A 22,044-nucleotide genomic window follows, 5' to 3' on the forward strand; every position below is an offset into this window, starting at 1 on the left:
GTGGTGCTCATTTATAGTCAAGGTGTGGTGTCCCTTTGGCATCGGACCAGCAATCACAGTTGTGTGGGTGTTTGGTGTGTGAAACTCGAGTACCCATGGATTACCCACGCATGTGACGGGTAATACAGCTCCTCAAAGATATATTTAACAATCTATTGTGATGCAGCATTGCCATGGCAACCTTGCAAGCCAAACCGACATCACCTCGTATTCCCAGGCAGTATACCATTCAGGTACTCACCAGACTCAAACCTGTGTAGCTTCCGAGGTAGGATGAGGTCAGTGTTTGGTGTGAAGATGGAATGGAAATATATGGCAGCATATTATCTTAAAGCCCCACTGTGGTAACACATAAATGTTGATTATTTTTCTTGTTGGGATTTAACCCTGTTTCTATAGAATTTCTACAGCATTTATTTGAATATATCGAATAATTACAGCTTAAAAGTATGTCCTTATATTCTAGATTTGAAGCTTTCGTGACTGCAAGGATTCATACTCTTAGGTTTTTTCGGTAAAGTCACGTAGGTAAAAACATTTAATTAATAAAAGTAAAATAAAACTAATTAAAAAATTAAAAAATTCACGACGTTTCAGAAGCAACACAAGCCTCCGTCTTCAGGTGGAACCGTCACAGCCACGATACAGCTGTCGTGGCTGTGACGGTTCCACCTGAAGACGGAGGCTTGTGTTGCTTCCGAAACGTCGTGAATTTTATTATTTTTTTATTTGTTTTATTTTACTTTTATTAATTTAAATTTTTTTACCTACGTGACTTTACCGAAAAAACCTAAGAGTATATGTCCTTATACTCAAATAATTGTTGGGTAGTGACCACATCGTAGTCCTGAGCCAGTGGTGGAGCCAGTGGTGGAAATATGACATTCCTATGGCAAACCTTGGTCTCTCTAAAGGACACCCACAGTCTATCCTCCACACCCTGGCAGGGATTTCAACTCAAACGTGAGTAAAGACATTCCACGTCAAAGCATCACCTGGGTGTATAATAAATAAATAAATATACATACTCTTTGGTTCTTTCGGTAAAGTCATGTAGGTAGAAAAATCTAATAAAAAATAATATATTACGACGTTTCGATCGCAACACAAGCGGTCGTCCTCAGGCGGAAAAAAATAATCCAGCAGTGGAACTGCTGAACCAGCAAGAGAGCTGTTACAACAAGAGGTTAAATATGTGGCGAAGGGCAAGCAAGCAGGGTCTGAGTTGGAAATGAATTCCATCCCCGGACGCAAGCACGTCATTAGTGTTAATGGTGGAGCTACACACAGATATTAAAATTGTCCAATTACATTTTCCTAAGCTGCACATCACCCTGGTCTCATGCACTGACCTTGACCTTGAAGTGCTTGAGTGCAGATAGCTGGTGTTCTTGCACTCTGGGGCGGAGTCACAAACCAATGACTGCAGGAAAGGGAAAAAGCCTCCGCTTGGCAGTGTCTGCGCTGGCAGGTAACCTGCCGGAGGGAGAGAGGTGGACAGCCGAAAGTTGACATTGCGGAACACGTGGCCGCATGTGTAGACAGCCTCCGAATGCATTCTCAGCACAGTTTGTATTCTTCATGATTTCAAGCATTTTTTTTCTCTCCTGGAAGCAGCTTTCAAATATAGAGGCATGTTGTTATTAAATATTGTTCCGTGTGATGAGGTTTCAAATGCTTGCTTGACTTGTTATATGGTCGCCTCAGCTGCAGTCATGCAAAGTCGAGCAGTTAAATCTTACGCGGCAGGTAACATACCGTGATGAAAAAGCCTCTTATTCAGAGGCATCATTATGTTCGGGACTAACGACGGAGTGACAGCCAAATGAGTGCACACGGCCGACAGGACATTCACCGCAGAGATGGACCGTTCAGATATCACATTGACATTGATGTTAGCCATGGCTGGGATTCAAAGTCAGGTGGCCTGATTCATACTGGTATAACCACTGCACCACCACTTCTTCCACCAGTTAATAAAGAAGAATTAATACATTTCAGTCCATTATCAAATGATCAAATTAACTGTGGGGAAACCAAAAATAAGTTTTGAGAAGCCTCATTAAGTTTTTCCGGAGCAGAGACAATAAATGTTTTCTTCGCAACTTGAGCCAAGGAATCGAGGAACTCAAAAGCAGTTTCTGATCCAGTATCACATAAATACCCTGTGCTTGAATAGTTGACCCTATATAAGGTAAGGTTCACCTGTTTATGTAAAAACAATAATTTGATAAGTAACCCTGCTATTATGTTTTAATTTAATTATAGGTATTTGTTACATGTATCCAAATTATTGTAATTTCCCACAAAATCGCAGGCTTACTCAATAGGCATGATTCACTTGCACCTCAATCATTGACCTCTCACAACTCAGGGTTACAAGTCACAACTCAGGGTTTACGATTCAAGTCAAGAAATATTTTTTTTATCTGTAATTTTACTTGTGTCGTTTGTATAATCTCCCAAATGTTCTGCCTTATTTGCAATATCGTATTCACTCATTTGGCCTCAATGCAAGGTTGGTATCTCTCGTGCACATGATTTGCATACATCATAATACTATTGTCTGATAATGTCCTGTACAAACTATTTAAAGTGTGCCTTGTGAGCATAAGAATTTATTTCAAGCAGTGAATGAAAAAAAATTACATTCATAGTACTCAAGATAACATCAATTTTAGCTTTTTTCTTATATAGGAAAAAAGCACGTGTTTGTGTATCGCTAGTTTTATTCTTTTTTGTTTACTTTAAAGTACGCTCAGTTCTGTGGTCCATCAGTATAGTTTGCAGGGCACTTACATGCAGATCTTTGTTGAGGGGGGCTTTGAATTCGCAGGATGGCGATGATGATGAATAGGATACATGGCCATACCACGACTGATATTGGCAGAAACTGCACACACAAAAAAACACGCAAACGCCGTATCGACTATTCGTACAAATGTATACATTGATTTCTCACACTTAAAATAACCAAATAATAACAACTCGAGAAGTGAAGCTATCAGATCTGAAAGGTGTACGTTTGTAAAATGGTTTGTTATTTAATTGATACATTTTGAGACGTTTCGCACATTATTTTACCACATACGGGGCTCAACCATCATTAAGGTGTCACAACAATGAGTATCACCTTGTGGGAAGTCAACAACAAGGTTCATCTTCTGGAGAAACTGTGGAAAATATCACCGCTGGCTCACAGCCACTCCCCAAGGCCCATTTAAGCCTCGAGAAACTCTTCATGAAGTAGAGGGGCAGCCCTGCAACTGCTTTCTCGCGCCACTCCATTTGGAGCTTTAGAGAGCCACTTTAGATGCTCATGGCTTACTATTACACGCTGGCTAAACATTTAGGAAGAGGTGTGAATACTCACACTTTACTCCACGACAAGTTCCGTGACGATTTACGAATTGTCACTGACTTCATGAGATAGTTAATGCAACAACTGCAAAAATCCGGTGTGAAGAACTACGCATGTTAGAACCATCAATATCAGAGAAACGTGCGGTGTGAATTTCAGTAAATACGCACGTAAACACCCATCAAAGCAATGCAATTTAAAGGCACATGCTGGACCAAAAGAAAAATAAGACCTCAGTATACGACCTAATGCTTGCTAAATTATTTCCACAGAGACAAGATATTGCACAATCGAGGTTGTTATGGGGCCCAGCTATTTCAGTATCCCAATGAGTGGGTCTCGAATAAAGGAAGGGCGTAATCTTGCTGCGATAGGGAGTGTACAAAGTGCCGCTGGCAACAATGTCGGTTCACAGTAGTCACAACATCTGGCTGACGGCAGTCATCATTCAAGGTTCAGAAATTTTTATCAAAAAATATTTCACAAATGATGACAGTCTCATCTATTATTTCAAGCCCTGATCTTGTGGTGTAAATGTCAGGTTCCTATGGCAAGGGTGAGACATTTTTCGTGTTTGCTTTTGTTGTCAAAGCCAGAACAAAGCTATAACAGTATTTAAACGTTCAGCCTTCCCATGCTACTTGTACAGCAACTGCAACACCCATTTGAACAATATAACTGCAATGCAGTAGTATTAAACCAACACAAAGAGAGAGAATAATTTTCACAGTAACTTTAAACGAGAACTATTATCTTAGATTTGAATTATTTTAGTCCATTATAAGTCACGACGGCACTTTCAAAGTGAATATTGCACTGTGGTTCCCTGTAATTGGTAACTGCCATGCGTATGCATCTGGTTACTCTCCAAGTGAATTAAACGCTCTTCAAACGTGCGCCGTCATTGAACAACTGGCACGTTGAAACGCCGCGTTGCTCGCACTTGTGAACGGATAAAGGTCGCACAGCGGGGCGAGGGGAGTTCGGACTGGACAGCGTCCACGCGAGCTGGCACCTCCTCGTCCGGGCACCGGCACCGTGCCACGTGGCGCGCCGCGCGGCACGCGCTCGGATGAGTGAGCGTCATGCCACAGGACAAGCCCTGGAACCCGAGTCAACTCGTCTGTGGAGCTCGGCAAGGACTACAATGGCCGTTTCATTTAACTGTACGCTAGCGATGGAATTAGTTGTGTTCTGATTGTTTGTTAGCGTTAGGCTATTGGTTTTTTTCACAGAGCACACAGAAACACTGCATAATTATTCATACATTTAAGTACATACATCAACACATTTCATTATTATACATATGTAAGGGACTTGGATTGAGTTTTAGATTTTTATAATACATTTTTAGCAATTTCACATTTTTAGGAAAAGTAGATCCAGATGTAGGGATCTTTTACAATATTTATTTATGCTGGAGTAATCCGATGAGATATAAAGCTATTTTCTTTTACAGATGTCCGGTAATTATGTAACAATTGAATGTGCTGGAAAACAACTGATCTCAACTGCAGTCGCAGTAGTATCCATGGAGACAAGCATATTGTTCACGAGTGTGGATTCCCCTTGCAGGCACCACCAGCTCGCCGCGTGCTTTGTAACCGCTGTCTTTGCACTGCGCATACCGGGGTCCGCAGGAGCGTCCACCCGTTCTTCCAGCTCAGGAGGCGGATCTGTTGCAGCAGCGCCATAGCTCCGCTAGCACAATGAACACACACGTTGGCACAGTAGACCACAAACAACAAAAGGTTAAGTGTGTGTCTATACGTTGAACTTCTTCCGCACCGTACGTAACCAACCGTGCTAATCGGAGGTGCGGGGAAGGACAACGAACTAAATACAAAAAAGGTCAAGGTGCAGCCCTGCAATAACTTGTTCATGCCAATGCAAGTACCCACACTTCACCCCACCACTGCGGTATACCCCTCCACAGTATGCTGCTGTGGAGTGCGAGGCTAGTGGATTCAAACAAACTTACACCATTGTTTCACTTGCCATGTGTATGAATTATAATAAACACGCATGGTATTGGCCAGCTTTTCTTCAGTCATACGCAATTATGTTGTTGTTTTTGTTGTGTTTCAGCCTTGTTTAACCACAAGGGTTTTTTTTGCTAAACTACAGAATTCATAAAATGCAGGTTTTAAAAAAAACAAGTTATGTGCATGATAGAAGCTCACCGCTGCATAGGCACCTCAACCAAATGACAAAGCTCGCACACAAACCGGCTTCTGGCGAATGTTTAGCAACAACACAGTCGCTCTGGAAACTGCCGAGATCGCGGCTCTTCCCGTGAGACACGGTGACTTGAGGTCGCCGGGTTGTGACGACGCCTGTGCGCACACCGGTATGGTGTGTGGTGTGTGTGTGGTGTGTGTGTATGGTGTGTGTGTGTTGTGTGTGTGTATGGTGTGTGTGTATGGTGTGTGTTGTGTGTGTGTATGTTGTGTGTGTGTATGTTGTGTGTGTATGTTGTGTGTGTATGTTGTGTGTATGTTGTGTGTGTGTGTATGTTGTGTGTATATGTTGTGTGTGGGTGTATGTATGGTGTGTGTATGTTGCAGAGGTGTGGACTCGAGTCATGTGACTTGGACTCGAGTCAGACTCGAGTCATGAATTTGATGACTTGCGACTCGACTTGGACTTGCATAACAATGACTTTGTCCCACCTCTGGTATGTTGTGTGTATGGTGTGTGTATGTTGAGATGAGAGTGGGTAGCGGTTAGCGCGCTGCGCTATGAACCTGGCCACCCGGGTTCGATTCCCGCTAACGGCCAACACCAGTGACGATTATACGAACCGGTCCTGGGCCTCCCCTAGGTCAACTCAGCCTCAAATGAGTACCTGGTGCAGTGTGTAATAAACATCGCCACTGGGAAGATAAAGGCGGCCGGGCGTGGTGCTGGCCACCCACCCCCTCGTGTGCCACAGTGCCGGCCTTCACAGATGCTACTCGCTAACAGCACTTGCCCCAGCAGTCTGCTGCAGGCTACACGGGGGATCTTTGTTGTGATGAGATTGGAGGCCGTGTGGCACCGCGACGCATGAAGTTCACGCGCACGACGGAGGGAGATGTCGGATGGGAGCGACATCAGTTGGTGAGGGGTGAGGGGTGGTGGTGGTGGTGGTGGTTGTTTGTAGTTGTGTGTGTGTGTTGAGAGGTTTGTGTTTACGCGTGCAGTTGCGTTGGTGCGCTTTTTTTAGATGAGTGGTGCTGTGTGTGTGGTTGTCTGGGCCGGTTGTTGCGGCGTGGTTGTGGTTGTTGTGCGGTTGAGTGGTTGTTGTGCGGTTGAGTGGTTGTTGTGTGTATGGCTGTGATTGCGACAGCCACTGAGGTGTGTAATCTAAGCCGCTTGTGAAGCGCTTCCCACCCACGCCCCGGCATGAAAGAGAATATGTTTTATATAGCACAAACAAAAGTATCATTACAAAGTGTACATTTTCGCACTGATATTTTTTACACGAGAGGGGTGTCCAAGAGATTTTTAAAACTGTGAAAATGCTTCACTAAACTCTAAACTCCGTTAGGATTGCAAGAAAAAACCACACGAGCATTCGATTGCTTTTACAAATTCTGTGCATACTGCATTCTTCAAATGTTTATCGGTCTCTTGTCGACCTCTCAAGTTCAGGTTAATACGTAGTGGTCGTATAGGCTTTCGCGACCAATATCATACTTAATAGTATAGTTTGTGTTGGGTTAGATCCTGTAAATATATAAATGTGTCCTTAAACCCGCCACCACCTGACACAGCCAACTAGTAAGGGTTGTCACGTAAACCGAACGTGCCAATTCGTCACTAGTACAGTGTTGGAAAGCCAAACCACATCATTTACAATCTGAGTACGACGTTTCGCCAGTAATTACAACTAGCTTCATCAGGTGACAGCCATATTTCTCAAGTTCACCGCGTTGTTCACGCTGGCTAACCCCTGCCTCAACCCTGTCATTAGTCAATCTCTCGTGGCTATTTGGACGATTCGGGGACATTAGTTCGCATTTCGGAAAGTCACCCGTAGAACGTGAACCCCGTGATGAACCAGTACGAACCTCATGGCTCCGAGGCCGTCTTTTGTCTTAACAACCCTGCACTGTGTGGCACGCGCGTTGTAGCTTTTATAAAGCTGCGGGCATGCAGTCAGTCTCACGCCACCGGCTGGCTACTCCACGCATTGTATGTACGTATGTTGAACTTGTTTCGCACATGTACAAAGCCAACTGTGCTAATGCGAGTCGCTTTGCCCATGCACGTCACATTGAGAAGGCTGCTGTGGTGCGCACCCATCGCACTTGCATCCACGTGGGTTTGTACGACACGGAAGGTCCGCTGTACACGGGCACGTTTAGAAGTTGGGACGTCAGGAATGGGCAGCGCATGATGGCAGGTTTCCTAACGGCACCGTTTGACTAGTTTTTAAGTTAATCGGTTTACTCAAACAAAACTCAATCTAAACTAAACTAAAAACGTAACTATTTTAAAATTTACCAGGTAAGGCCCACTAAGCTATACAGCTGTATTTCAGAAGCGACCCGGCCACAAATGATAGCTCAACGAAGTGGCTTATCACGTGGAAATGTATATCAGCCAAATACTCTAAACGCGTGTTGAAAAATGTGGAGGGGAAACCCGGAGGACCCGGAGAAAAATGTGCGTGACCACGCGGAGAACACGCAAACTTCAAATACACAGCAGGCGTCAGGGTCGGGATAGAACCCACGACCTCCTGTATACCAAGCGAGGGAGGTAACATCTCCTAGTCACCGTGATGATGATGCGAGAGAGACACGCAAACTCCAAATACACAGCAGGCGTCAGGGTCGGGATAGAACCCACGACCTCCTGTATACCAAGCGAGGGAGTTAACATCTCCTAGTCACCGTGATGATGATGCGAGAGAGACACGCAAATTCCAAATACACAGCAGGCGTCAGGGTCGGGATAGAACCCACGACCTCCTGTATACCAAGCGAGGTAGTTAACATCTCCTAGTCACCGTGATGATGATGCGAGAGAGACACGCAAACTCCAAATACACAGCAGGCGTCAGGGTCGGGATAGAACCCACGACCTCCTGTATACCAAGCGAGGGAGTTAACATCTCCTAGTCACCGTGATGATGATGAGAGAGAGACACGCAAACTCCAAATACACAGCAGGCGTCAGGGTCGGGATAGAACCCACGACCTCCTGTATACCAGGCGAGGTAGTTAACATCTCCTAGTCACCGTGATGATGATGAGAGAGAGAGAGACGCAAACTCCAAATACACAGCAGGCGTCAGGGTCGGGATAGAACCCACGACCTCCTGTATACCAGGCGATGGAGTTAACATCTCCGAGCCACCATGATGATGATGAGGGAGAGACACGCAAACTCCAAATACACAGCAGGCGTCAGGGTCTGGATAGAACCCACGACCTCCTGTATACCAAGCGAGGGAGTTAACATCTCCTAGTCACCGTGATGATGATGAGAGAGAGAGAGACGCAAACTCCAAATACACAGCAGGCGTCAGGGTCGGGATAGAACCCACGACCTCCTGTATACCAGGCGATGGAGTTAACATCTCCGAGCCACCGTGATGATGATGAGGGAGAGACACGCAAACTCCAAATACACAGCAGGCGTCAGGGTCTGGATAGAACCCACGACCTCCTGTATCCCAGGCGTGGGAGTTAACATCTCCGAGCATTCGTGATGGTGATGAGAGAGAGACACGCAAACTCCAAATACACAGCAGGCGTCAAGGGTCGGAATTTAACCCACGACCTTCTTTATACCAGGGGATGGAGTTAACATCTCCGAGCGACCGTGATGATGATGAGAGAGAGACACGCAAACTCCAAATACACAGCAGGCGTCAGGGTCGGGATTTAACCCACGACCTCCTGTATACCAAGCGAGGGAGTTAACATCTCACGCGTTAAATAATTAACGGCCGCGCTTATTAACTCGTTGGGCAGTCCAGTTCAAGCCGATACATATTCCACGTTAGTTTAACACGGAGGCTTTCGCGACCAATACCGTTAAGGACAAATTAATATATTTACACGATCTAACCCAAAACCAACCTGTATTATGGATATTCCGCGCCAATTGGTGCCGTACTGCAATGGTCGCTTAGGTGTGGGATTCGCTTAATCATATTGAGTTGGTGGTGGCGGTGTGAACTTAGATTTTGAATGTGGGTTGGAGTAATGTTTGCGGTAAGATCCATCTCAAAATGTGTTTTCAAGTCAACCCGCATTGCAAAATCCTATTCCAAGGCCGTTTTTTGTTTACCTGTGTATATGTCAACTGATGTTAACTCTAGTTGAAATGGTGTCTGCCTGAGTAAATACTTTGTCAATTCATTGTTGGGTAAAACATACTATTTGGTGATACTGAATTGGCAGTGGTGCATAAGCACATAACAAAAACAATCTACACATATTTGTGAATAAATCCTAAATATAAAAGTATACACTCGGTGACGTTTTAGGCACTGGTCCTTCTTCACAGCACACAGAGGCATAGGTGCCAGAGAGTGGGGTACCACTCTTGCCTCCCTAAGTGCTGTATAGATGCACATTGCCTGAAACGTCACCGATTATATATCATTTTAAGGCAGTGTTATTAACGAGTGTGTTGATTTTAATTGTTGGCTAAAGGCCCCCCTCACGCCGTGTCGATGATGACATACGATGTAAAAAAACACAACAGAGTAAGAAAGCTAAGAAATGTAACCTTTCATTGCCCGTGAGTAACCCTAAAATAAATCATCACGTACTCAGATATAAATAAAGCCGTAAAGTACAATTACCGTTGTGCATGAGAAGATATTTACAACATTCATTTAAAATGCAGCATCTATCTACAAGGACTGTCAATCCAACTATATTTTCCTCTCATCAAAACAGACTACCTGGCATTGACTACCGAGAGAGACTTTGAAGATGACAATAAAAATATGATAATGCGCGCCTATCGACATCATAGGCGCGCTGAAATCAGTTGCAATCGCCTCCTCTGCGGCACGGGCAGCTACAACCCACAGGCGCACACGTGACATCTCGACTCTGCAACAAACCTGCTCGAGCAGTTCACATTCGCTCACCGACGCGACTCGCCCTTTACCACCACAATGAATTCATCTGCAACGCCACAGAGACGGCGCAACGTCGCCGTGTGTACGAGCATCTCACCTCACGCGGCGCGGTAGACGTCTCTCCCTCGCTGAGATTGAGTGAGTGTGTGTGTGAGTGAGTGCTCTGTGTACTCTGTGTCCACCACGCTCTCGCAGTCACACTCGCCGTGCTCGCATCGTGCTGCTCACACCGAGTGAGCGCGTGGGGGTCTCGGCCCAGGTGTTGTGCGCGATGCCCCCACCCCACTCCACCCTTGCGGGGGGACAGGTCCCGTGCGCGTGACGTGGAGACCACGGAAGCCCCGTGGCCGCACCTGTACGCGTGAGTGTGCGTGCGTGCGTGGGGGTGTGTGTGTGTCTGTGGGGAGCGGTGGTGTAGCGGTTAGCGCCGCGCTGCGCTATGAACCCGGCGACCCGGGTTCGATTCCCGCTCACAGCCAACACCAGCGACAATTATCTGAACCGATCCTAGACCTCCCCTAGGTCGGCTCAGCCTTAAAATAATACCTGGTACGGTGTGTAAACATCGCCACCAGGGATGCAAAGGCGGCCGGGCGTGGTGCTTGCCACCCACGCCCTCTGCTATGCCAGTCTTCAGAGGAGCTGCTGTTGACGGCTACGCGGGGAGTATATGTGTGTTGCTCTCCATTCTCAGCACGCGGAGCGGATTCTTGACTCAGCTGCTCTGAGTTCCCACGATGTTTGTCAATCATCAGTGTGAGGTATTCTTCACGTCAGGTCTTGGGCTACGTCGTATCAGATCCTCTCCCAACCCATCGTCCACTGAATTCCTGAATGAAATATGTCCAGCATTGCGAGGGCATAATGCGCCGGAACCCCAACTTGCCAAAGGGCCTTCGTGGCCACCCTGTTTGTATGTGCGCCAGTGCCGGATTATCCCAGTTGCAAAAGTAGCTACATATGTAGTAGCTACGGGCCCCGCACTGTCAAGGGCCCCGCGCTAAATGCTTTCAAGCTATCAATTCCGGTTCAGTGATTCTGCACTTGCTCTATTACTATAGTACTATACTGCCTTCAACTTTTATGAACGACTGGGTGTTTGAGGTTAGCGATTTATTGTATTTATCTGGCTGCATAGCTAATAAAAAATACTGTTAGTTTGCTATGTTTTAATATTCATGTGTGTTGTTTTTTTATTTAGGGCCCCTTTATATGCCACAGGACCCGCACGAGCTTAATCCGGCACGGATGTGCGCCTATGTTTTTGTGAACGTGGTGGCACATTCACATGGAGCTCTCGACACTTGCGAGGCGTGTCTCATGGCCTTCGGCGAACTTTGTTGCTGGCTTGCATCAACATTCCTGGTTTGTCCACGTGACGTGACTAATGTGAATTACCTGTCTCGTGATCTGTGCATTGTGCAACAACACTACACAATGGGTGTGGCGATTATACGATGCTGGAAAAATACAATGATGTTCATATTATTGGTTCTTTCGGTAAAGTCACGTAGAAGGGAAATAATAAAATAATATTAATATAAAACATATTATTTTATTATTTCCCTTCTACGTGACTTTACCGAAAGAACCAAGGATATGAATCCTTCAGTCACGAAAGCTTTAAATCAAAACAATGATGTTCGTTAATTACATCATCGTCGTCGTCGTCACGATCCATGGGCAGAGAGCCCGGAGCTATCCACTGCGCATTTCGTCATTTTGTTTCCATTTTCCTCTGTCTTGTTCCAATATGCTCGAGTGCACATATTTTTGTCACCAGTCTCTTATGTCGCCAAACCATTCTCTGTTGGGTCTTCCCCTCTTTCATGTTCCTTCCGTTTCCCCGAACAACACACGTTTAATTGTCCTGTTGTTGTCCAAATAGTGACAGTTTCATTCATGATCTTGCGAATGGCAATTTGTTCAGAAGCTAGATGCCAATGTCAATGTCTGCTCGCCACGAGAGGAGGTGTTCCACCTCCTCCGTTGAAGGAGCGCAGACTACAGTGGTTTATTATATGGTTAATAGTTTGTATTGCATGGCCAATGCCACTCATTTATTACACGTACCCTAAAATTGTTTCTGCATTGCAATAACTATGGATTTTATTAGGCAACACATGTTACTATAATTTCAATCTACCGCCCTCTTTTCATTCCACTGCCGGATGAAGGCCACTCCTACATGTGTCGGTCATGGGGTTAGTTTGACCATACTTCACCAATTTTATCGGTGTGAAATTGAGAAGGTGGGGGTGGGACCGGGGTCAGATATCACTCACCATAGCTGGGACTCGAACTCAGGAAGCCAGAGCACAATAACCATGACATCACCATAAAGAAGCCCATTCACCTTAGATGTTTAATACATATTTATTTCTTGGCGTATCTTGCCTGAATGTCCCTGTAGATAACAACACCATCAACCGCCATTCGCCACTAGGTGGCGGTGACGTCACCACGGCGCTTGTGCCAGGCTGTGTGCACGTTGAGGCCACGTGAAGTGTCGAACGCCCGCTTGCAGGAGGTCATGGGGTAGACCCAAGTGCCATGAGTCGACTGACTGAGATGACTGGCCGATGCATCACATGTGCCCTCTACTGTACCAACTTGCCTCCTCTGCCCTCCGTTGTTGCTGGAGGGCGACTGCCTCCAACTGCCCAGTAGTGTCCTTCACGAGCCTCCCCCACAGAGCCCGATCTTGACACCGCTGCTACCAGTCATCGAAAAGTCCACACAGCTCCACATCCACTTCTACCACATCGCTCCATCTCTTCTCTAGTTTGTTCAGCACCCGTTTAGCCCCCTCTATCCGGCCGAACAAAAGCCGTTCAGGCATGCGGTGGCTGGGCATGCGGGCTACATGACACAGTCTGTACATAGCAAACACGTAATGACACGTGCGCCATAATATTTAAATGTAAAATATATACAGCACACATTTATACCACCAGTTGATACAGAATATTCACAAAGAACATACTCGAACGTTCACAATGGTGAGTCTTGTGCGAGTAGGTTTTCATTACAGATTTAAATAAGTTGAGACTGGTAGGTGGCACGTTTAAAGTGTGTCTGGGAGGTCGTTCCATATGTGGGAGATATAATCGCGAAACCCTTCCACCGGCCAGACGGAGTTCTGTCTCCTCCGCTGAACTCACTGCATCTCACGGCGAAGGGCGACGTTGTCCCTGCGTGGTGCGTGTCGTCTTTGCAGGTATCAACCCTGCCGTGTGTGTGGCTTGGACAGTGTGACTCACGAATGTGCATGCCCGCATGAAGTCTTTTTTTTAAGCGAAGGACGCTTTCAATAAGCAACCGTCAACGAGAGAGTTGGAGGAGGGGGGGAATGATGCAATAATAGAGTCGACAATTCAGCACTGATTGACCTTTATGTTTTCCTTTACAATATATTTCAAGCTGGCGTGCCCATGAGTGTTTAAATGATACGAATCAATTCCTCACACATCCTCCCACGCCAAAATCGTGACTCCACCGTGAAGAAAACGACATTCGGAGTTACACAAGATTCTCGCAAGTCACTTTATCGCCATGAGCTGTAACCCGTCGGCTTCTTGTTAATAAAAGCAAACATTGGCTCTGCACACCGACGTCAGTATAGTGGTGCTGCTGAAATTGAACTCAGCAGCCGCACCCCAGTGTTGAGTTCAAACATGAGCACGTGATCCGAAGTGAATGCTTGACTGTAAATATGTGCACTTTCAGAGTACTACTTTTTATATATCATAATGAGCTGAGCGTAATTAACCTATCGATGATGCACGATTGGTTTTGATTGAGATCAGACCCAGTGTTATTGCTGTAAAGTATATTGGATGCACTTTATTGGATAGGACAGATTCTGACAATCCAGAGGAGAGAATATGATCTAAACATAATTATTAAATCAGAGACTGTATTTTCATGAAAAAATATGACAAAAATAAACTGCATCTTCTTGGCTTTTTGCGGTATACTGTATATGTAAATGCCTTTCATTTGGGTTTCATGAACCTTAATGTTGCCAACGATCTGAAATACTCTTAAAAACTATATTCCTGTCAACAGAACTATTATGCATAGCAAGAATGCGTGCAGCCTAAGTACAGTGTAATATATACGACAGCTTATTTTATCCGCAGCTACCATGGGCAGCAACTATCACATTCAGAAATTTGCAGGTGTAAGACTCTGTGTCTGAACGCTCCGATCACTTGTCAGCCAGGTGGCAATTTTGTTGAATGGCGCAGATTTGAGCTGGGAATCTGACAAAGCGATAGGACACTTACGATGGGTTGAGCGGAGAATCTTTGAATGTGCATTACTTGGGGTAATGCAAGTAAAAGTGAATGTCCCCTCTCGGCATTTGTTCACGTAGCATAATGTAACAAGAACAATCAATGTTTATACGTATCGCATCTAAATGTGACGACGTCTTAACTTGCTGTAGATAAACAGTACGACAATAATCTTTCACTGAGGACAAACCATTGGTTGTCGTGTAGATATCTCTTAATAATAAATCATGTTTATACAATTACTATCACAGTCTCGTTATCTAAGGTGTTGTTCCTATCAATTATGTAAGACCTCGTCACATCTCAAAGTTTATAAATCTCGCCAACGGGATGCGGATTTAGAATTGAAGAACATAATACATCCATAAATAAGACCACACCGACTCCCAATACACGTGTAAATTGAAGTCTTTCAATGACCACAGAATATCAACCATTGTCTCAGAATGACATCCAGCACCAGGGGTGATTACAAAGCGCACGATGCAAAAGAGAAAGACAACAAAGCACGGCCGCCCAACACGCATGAACGCAGCGTTACCGAAGACCCTGCCTGCAGGGCTCCCCCTCTCTATGCAAACCCATAAGCGGTGCCTGCGTGCGTCACAAATCTCTCTGTGATGCACAATGGCCACAAGGAGGGCCCTTGGACGTCTCTCCAGCTCGCGGTTGCCGCCCAGCGATGTGCAGCTTTCTAACGCGTAGAACAGTGTGGATTGAGCAGGGAATGATAGTGAGAGGGAACGACTTTGCCGAAGGAGGTGATCGCGGGGAAATTCTGGTGGTGGGCAATAGCGAGAGGACGGGAAAAGGGTGCCACTGATATAGATGGCCAACAAACTGGATACACAGAATCTGCATTTTTGTATCTTCTGTATGAAAGTCTCTTTCTGCATGAGCATTTCTAGACTGAGACAATCAGAGTATTCGATATAGCCTGCTATAAACAAATGCACTGTCAACCAACTTGACGTTTACAAATCGTATATTGTGCAACTCCTTTCTTACCCACAATACCAAAGACCTTCCCTTTAACCGTTTTCAGCTATGTTCAGGGTCGTAGGGAATTCCTCATTTCACCACTCCAGCTTCCGCTGACAAATATCTATTAGAGGCTTGCTCTCATCTGTGTAACTTACGCAAAGACAAACGTCTGTGGCGTAATGGTTAGCGCACCGGACTTGCAATCCAGAGGTCACCGGTACAATTTCCCGGCGACACGGCAGTTGTAACAATGGGCAAGTTTATTAAATCACTCCACCTCTGTCCACCCGCAGTATCAATGTGAACACCACAGTTTGTCGGGTGTGGTGATGGGGAAAATTTTGAGTAATGACCACCTCTTCTTCCACCACGTTTGGCCAGCAATTTTAATTAATTTTAATTTCATTTTTTACCTACGTGACTTTACCGAAAGAACTAAGAGTATGAATCCTTGTAGTCACGAAAGCTTCAAATCTAGAAAGGAAGAGGAGGCTTAAAATAATCTCGAGTGGAGGAGGCCCTGCCACCAGCAGTGCTGTAAGTAATTGAAAGGCGACAGCTTCACCCCTCCTGATTGCAGCTGAACTCCAATAATCTGTGATGAGAAAGAAAAACCATATCGTGATGGGATGGGGAACCAGAACCCGTGGTGCACCCATGATCTGTGATCTACAGCCAACGCAGGTGCCGTGGATTACGGTAGCAATCAGCCTTGCCACAAACCCCCATTGATCCACAAAGAAAGTTCCAAATACAGGGGAAGCGCGGGCACGTGACTAGTGGCTGAAGAATTCTGCGATAAAATCGCATATTATGGAGATTCTAAGACCCAAATAGTGAAAATCTGCCATATAAGTCTAAGTAAAATATGTTCAATCTTAATTTTAGAACTTTCGTGACTGCAGGAATTATTATTTGTTTCTTTCGGTTAAGTCACGTCTAAAGATAAAATAATAAATTAAATTAAATAATAGAATACGACGTTTCGATTGCAACACAAGCAATCATCATCAGGTATAATGAAATAGCGACATAAAATCTAACCAGAAAACTATAGACAGACATATTAGCAGACAGATATCACCAAGATACATAGCGAGAGCAACACAGGTAACAGAGAGGGGTGATCGTCTCTGTGTGGTGGCCTTAAATAGACAGAGGGGGGGGGCGGAGGCAGAGAGAGGGAGGAGGGTTAGAGAAAAAATTAGCATATCAATGAGTGGTCAACAGACGTGGTGCTGCGAATGCGATGGCACGGCAAGCAAGCCTGAAAATCAGGAGAAGGACACACTAAAATTAAATAACCTAGTAAAATATCGAAATGTAATGTAATACAACACAGAGGGTCGGTCAACACACAATTAACGCATAGCCTGGTTGATTACGTATTTCAAAGATTGCTAAGTTAGAATTTAAGTGTGAACAATCTAAAGAGAGGACACAGGCAGAGAAAACAAGTCGCCAGAGAGAGAGAAAAAAGATAAGCTTAAAACTTCCCCGTAGAAGTGGTTCAATCTTAATTTTAGAACTTTCGTGACTGCAGGAATTATTATTTGTTTCTTTCGGTTAAGTCACGTCTAAAGATAAAATAATAAATTAAATTAAATAATAGAATACGACGTTTCGATTGCAACACAAGCAATCATCATCAGGTATAATGAAATAGCGACATAAAATCTAACCAGAAAACTATAGACAGACATATTAGCAGACAGATATCACCAAGATACATAGCGAGAGCAACACAGGTAACAGAGAGGGGTGATCGTCTCTGTGTGGTGGCCTTAAATAGACAGAGGGGGGGGGGCGGAGGCAGAGAGAGGGAGGAGGGTTAGAGAAAAAATTAGCATATCAATGAGTGGTCAACAGACGTGGTGCTGCGAATGCGATGGCACGGCAAGCAAGCCTGAAAATCAGGAGAAGGACACACTAAAATTAAATAACCTAGTAAAATATCGAAATGTAATGTAATACAACACAGAGGGTCGGTCAACACACAATTAACGCATAGCCTGGTTGATTACGTATTTCAAAGATTGCTAAGTTAGAATTTAAGTGTGAACAATCTAAAGAGAGGACACAGGCAGAGAAAACAAGTCGCCAGAGAGAGAGAAAAAAGATAAGCTTAAAACTTCCCCGTAGAAGGGGTTCAATCTTAATTTTAGAACTTTCGTGACTGCAGGAATTATTATTTGTTTCTTTCGGTTAAGTCACGTCTAAAGATAAAATAATAAATTAAATTAATAATAATTCCTGCAGTCACGAAAGTTCTAAAATTAAGATTGAACCACTTCTACGGGGAAGTTTTAAGCTTATCTTTTTTCTCTCTCTCTGGCGACTTGTTTTCTCTGCCTGTGTCCTCTCTTTAGATTGTTCACACTTAAATTCTAACTTAGCAATCTTTGAAATACGTAATCAACCAGGCTATGCGTTAATTGTGTGTTGACCGACCCTCTGTGTTGTATTACATTACATTTCGATATTTTACTAGGTTATTTAATTTTAGTGTGTCCTTCTCCTGATTTTCAGGCTTGCTTGCCGTGCCATCGCATTCGCAGCACCACGTCTGTTGACCACTCATTGATATGCTATTTTTTTCTCTAACCCTCCTCCCTCTCTCTGCCTCCGCCCCCCTCTGTCTATTTAAGGCCACCACACAGAGACGATCACCCCTCTCTGTTACCTGTGTTGCTCTCGCTATGTATCTTGGTGATATCTGTCTGCTAATATGTCTGTCTATAGTTTTCTGGTTAGATTTTATGTCGCTATTTCATTATACCTGATGATGATTGCTTGTGTTGCAATCGAAACGTCGTATTCTATTATTTAATTTAATTTATTATTTTATCTTTAGACGTGACTTAACCGAAAGAAACAAATAATAATTCCTGCAGTCACGAAAGTTCTAAAATTAAGATTGAACCACTTCTACGGGGAAGTTTTAAGCTTATCTTTTTTCTCTCTCTCTGGCGACTTGTTTTCTCTGCCTGTGTCCTCTCTTTAGATTGTTCACACTTAAATTCTAACTTAGCAATCTTTGAAATACGTAATCAACCAGGCTATGCGTTAATTGTGTGTTGACCGACCCTCTGTGTTGTATTACATTACATTTCGATATTTTACTAGGTTATTTAATTTTAGTGTGTCCTTCTCCTGATTTTCAGGCTTGCTTGCCGTGCCATCGCATTCGCAGCACCACGTCTGTTGACCACTCATTGATATGCTAATTTTTTCTCTAACCCTCCTCCCTCTCTCTGCCTCCGCCCCCCCCCCTCTGTCTATTTAAGGCCACCACACAGAGACGATCACCCCTCTCTGTTACCTGTGTTGCTCTCGCTATGTATCTTGGTGATATCTGTCTGCTAATATGTCTGTCTATAGTTTTCTGGTTAGATTTTATGTCGCTATTTCATTATACCTGATGATGATTGCTTGTGTTGCAATCGAAACGTCGTATTCTATTATTTAATTTAATTTATTATTTTATCTTTAGACGTGACTTAACCGAAAGAAACAAATAATAAAATATGTTTTGCATATTTTTGACTTCATGTCCAAGTTTATATTATAAAATATATCTTCTGCAGAAAAAAATCAACTATAATTTTCAGTTTGCAGCTCTGCGATTCTCTCTGCCGCGACAATGTTCACACCCTTCACTATTTGCATTTGAAGATCCCTGGCTTTGATCTTTCACTAAGCTCATGGTCCACCCTAAACGCCATCTTCACAAACCATAGCAGATGCGGATACCTGATACACAAATGGAAATTTTAAATCTCTCCAGCGTGCTACTGTGGTCACCCAGAACAGACCATACAACATATAGCGACGCAATGCCCCGATCCACAAATACGAAGGAGACATCACAGCGATGATACCAAATTCCTATTGTGAATTCTCAGTGGAGAACAACCACTGTTGACTTTCCAACAAAGTGGTTTAACACTGTGCATCCAACCAGGTGATACGTATGTACGTATGTTGATCTTCTTCCGCACCATACATAGCCAACCATGCTAATTGGAGGTGGCGTGTGGTGAGAGTGAATGACTCAAAATCAGAAAGTTGCAAGTTAAAATCTCATTCAGAATTTGACTCAGGTATTTATCATTCCGTTGTTGTCCTATTGAGTAACAGGCTCCTGCCATTGGAATATGGAATTCATATCAGTGGATCAGCACTATTATTGAAGCTGTGAGAAACTTGAATGTATAACTTTCTCGCACTCTGCTATTTATTCCCAGCAGATTGCCGTATATTTATTTCTGGAATTCCTCACAGGTGTTGGTACCATTAAAGTATTTGAGGAAGGGCAGAATGTTCCCTTCTGATCGCAGAAAATATGCTCATTTAAACATTCATAATGCCTGTCCTCATACACAGCATCGATATTTTGGAATTAACGTGATCATTATCCTATAAAGTAAATGTATGGTCTACATTAGTGATCTTAACGTCTCGTGAAAACCACACAGTGTGAAAAGAGTGGGCGATTTTCTGTTGGGAAATGCAATAATGAGCAGCACAAAACAAAAACCTGCTGCAACACCGCACTTGCGTAACACCCAGATTCCACGACTGTTCTGCCCCACGGCAGATATGGGGGTGTGTTTACACAGGAACTTCCTGATAGGACGGTGTTGAGTTTGGTCACGTGCCAGGAAGTTACGAGTTAAAGGTCTTTTAGTCACGAGGCCAGGCAGGGGTGTCAGCCATTACAAAGAGTACAAAATGGAGGCACAATTAGCGTCTCAGTGAAGACGGGTGCATCTGTTCATTGCGGGACTTTAAGAAGCATTGTCTGTCAGTTCGTTTGTGTTTTATAATACTGGGAATGCCGTTATAAGGTTGTAAATGTCTTTATAATGTTGTTAAATTGTTACGATGAATATGAGGCCTAGTTAACAACGAAGCCTGCCACTTGCATTATTGTGAATGTTATTTGTAGTTGGATAAGTCGAGCCAGACTTGTGCCCATGTAACTTTAATGCGTTTTTTAGAGCAAGCATGAAGAAGTATCTCATCCACAGTTCAGTGTTATATGCAGCACTGTACATTTAGGCTGCAGTACGGTGATTACACAAAGTGACCTTATTTAACACAGTAGCTTATTCTCTTGTATAGCTATTCAGTGCTAACGTAGGTGCCTGGATCATCCAGGACCTATTGTTGAGATTCATGTTATCTAAGACAATGTTACGATGCTGCAGTGTTCATTCATTGTATTGATGTTGCAAATATTAACAGATTTTGTATTTTGTGCTGTGTTTTTCCATCAGTTTTACTTCGTTCTATTCATTAAATACGTTGGAGTCGGATATCCACCCTGGCTCTGGAGGTTTATTGAATGCGAGGTTAACTACTCAGTGGTGCAACGCAGCGCACAGCGAGGCCGAGACAATGGCAGATTAGCGAAGTTCTTGTGAAATAGGGCAGGGCTGATTCTTTGTGTAGCCTGGGTTCACTTAAATTCAGTAATGTCAAAAATTATCGCCAATGTAATACATATACAGCCCTTTGTCAATCCACTGCTAGATGAGGGCGTCTATGCCTGGAGGGTAGTGGGTGTCATTTGACCATACTTCACCGCACGGGTCGTGAAGTTTGGTGAAGGTGGGGAGCGTAGATGTGGGGGAATACAAAACAAAAATACATTACAACAATTGATGTTTTTGCAATGCCCTGAGCTCCCCTTAATGTAGCAAATATCCAATAACATCTGCTATTTGACAAGTTCAGTCACATTCCATGTCTTTGGCAATGAGCAGGTATATTGGGTTTTAAATGTTTTATATCTTGACCAATACATTAACAGGACTAGGGTTGATGCAGAGCGATATGACTATTGTCATGATCACCTATAGGAAATGTATATGAATCTCACAACCAACTCTTTGCAACGTCTATTCCACCGTGATATTCATAACACAAATAGTTCTAAAATGTGAACTCCATAAGGTTTGCACCATGTGCATTTGAATATTAAATCAATACGCGTTCTTGTGTAGATAACTTCTATATTGGAGTCATACAAATCTAGACTGGCTGGACACATTATCATTGCACCAGTTCCCATATTTGCCCTTAATTTCACGTGATGTCGAATGTTTTTGTTATTAAACTGAAGGATGCAAAGTAAAACATTTAATATTCATCATTGTCAGGGTGAGACTCGCTAGTTCAGACGAACATATTAATGACAATAGAAGTATTATACAAAATAGAGAGTTGCTGCCATTGTTTAATGTCAGCTCACTGGACTTTCAATCCAGCGGTCTCAGGTTCAATCAAACTCTGCGCGG

The 22,044-nt window shown here is 43.9% G+C and overlaps 1 protein-coding gene across 1 annotated transcript in view; it reads right to left on the reverse strand.

Moving 5' to 3' along the window:
• LOC144721071 (uncharacterized) overlaps nucleotides 1-10,727 on the reverse strand; it is a 120,288-nt gene extending 109,561 nt beyond the window's left edge. The window contains exons 1-4 of the mRNA XM_078598405.1: nucleotides 10,552-10,727; nucleotides 4,990-5,062; nucleotides 2,800-2,893; nucleotides 1,353-1,476 (exon numbers count right to left, since the gene is read on the reverse strand). Coding sequence (XP_078454531.1) covers nucleotides 1,353-1,476; nucleotides 2,800-2,893; nucleotides 4,990-5,055 — 284 coding nt within the window. The 5' untranslated portion in view covers nucleotides 5,056-5,062; nucleotides 10,552-10,727. The remainder of the gene's footprint in view (nucleotides 1-1,352; nucleotides 1,477-2,799; nucleotides 2,894-4,989; nucleotides 5,063-10,551) is intronic.
• Nucleotides 10,728-22,044: the final 11,317 nt, after the last annotated feature.

Source organism: Lampetra planeri, chromosome 10 (genome assembly GCF_965212315.1).
Source record: "Lampetra planeri chromosome 10, kcLamPlan1.2.h2, whole genome shotgun sequence".
Taxonomy (NCBI): domain Eukaryota; kingdom Metazoa; phylum Chordata; class Hyperoartia; order Petromyzontiformes; family Petromyzontidae; genus Lampetra; species Lampetra planeri.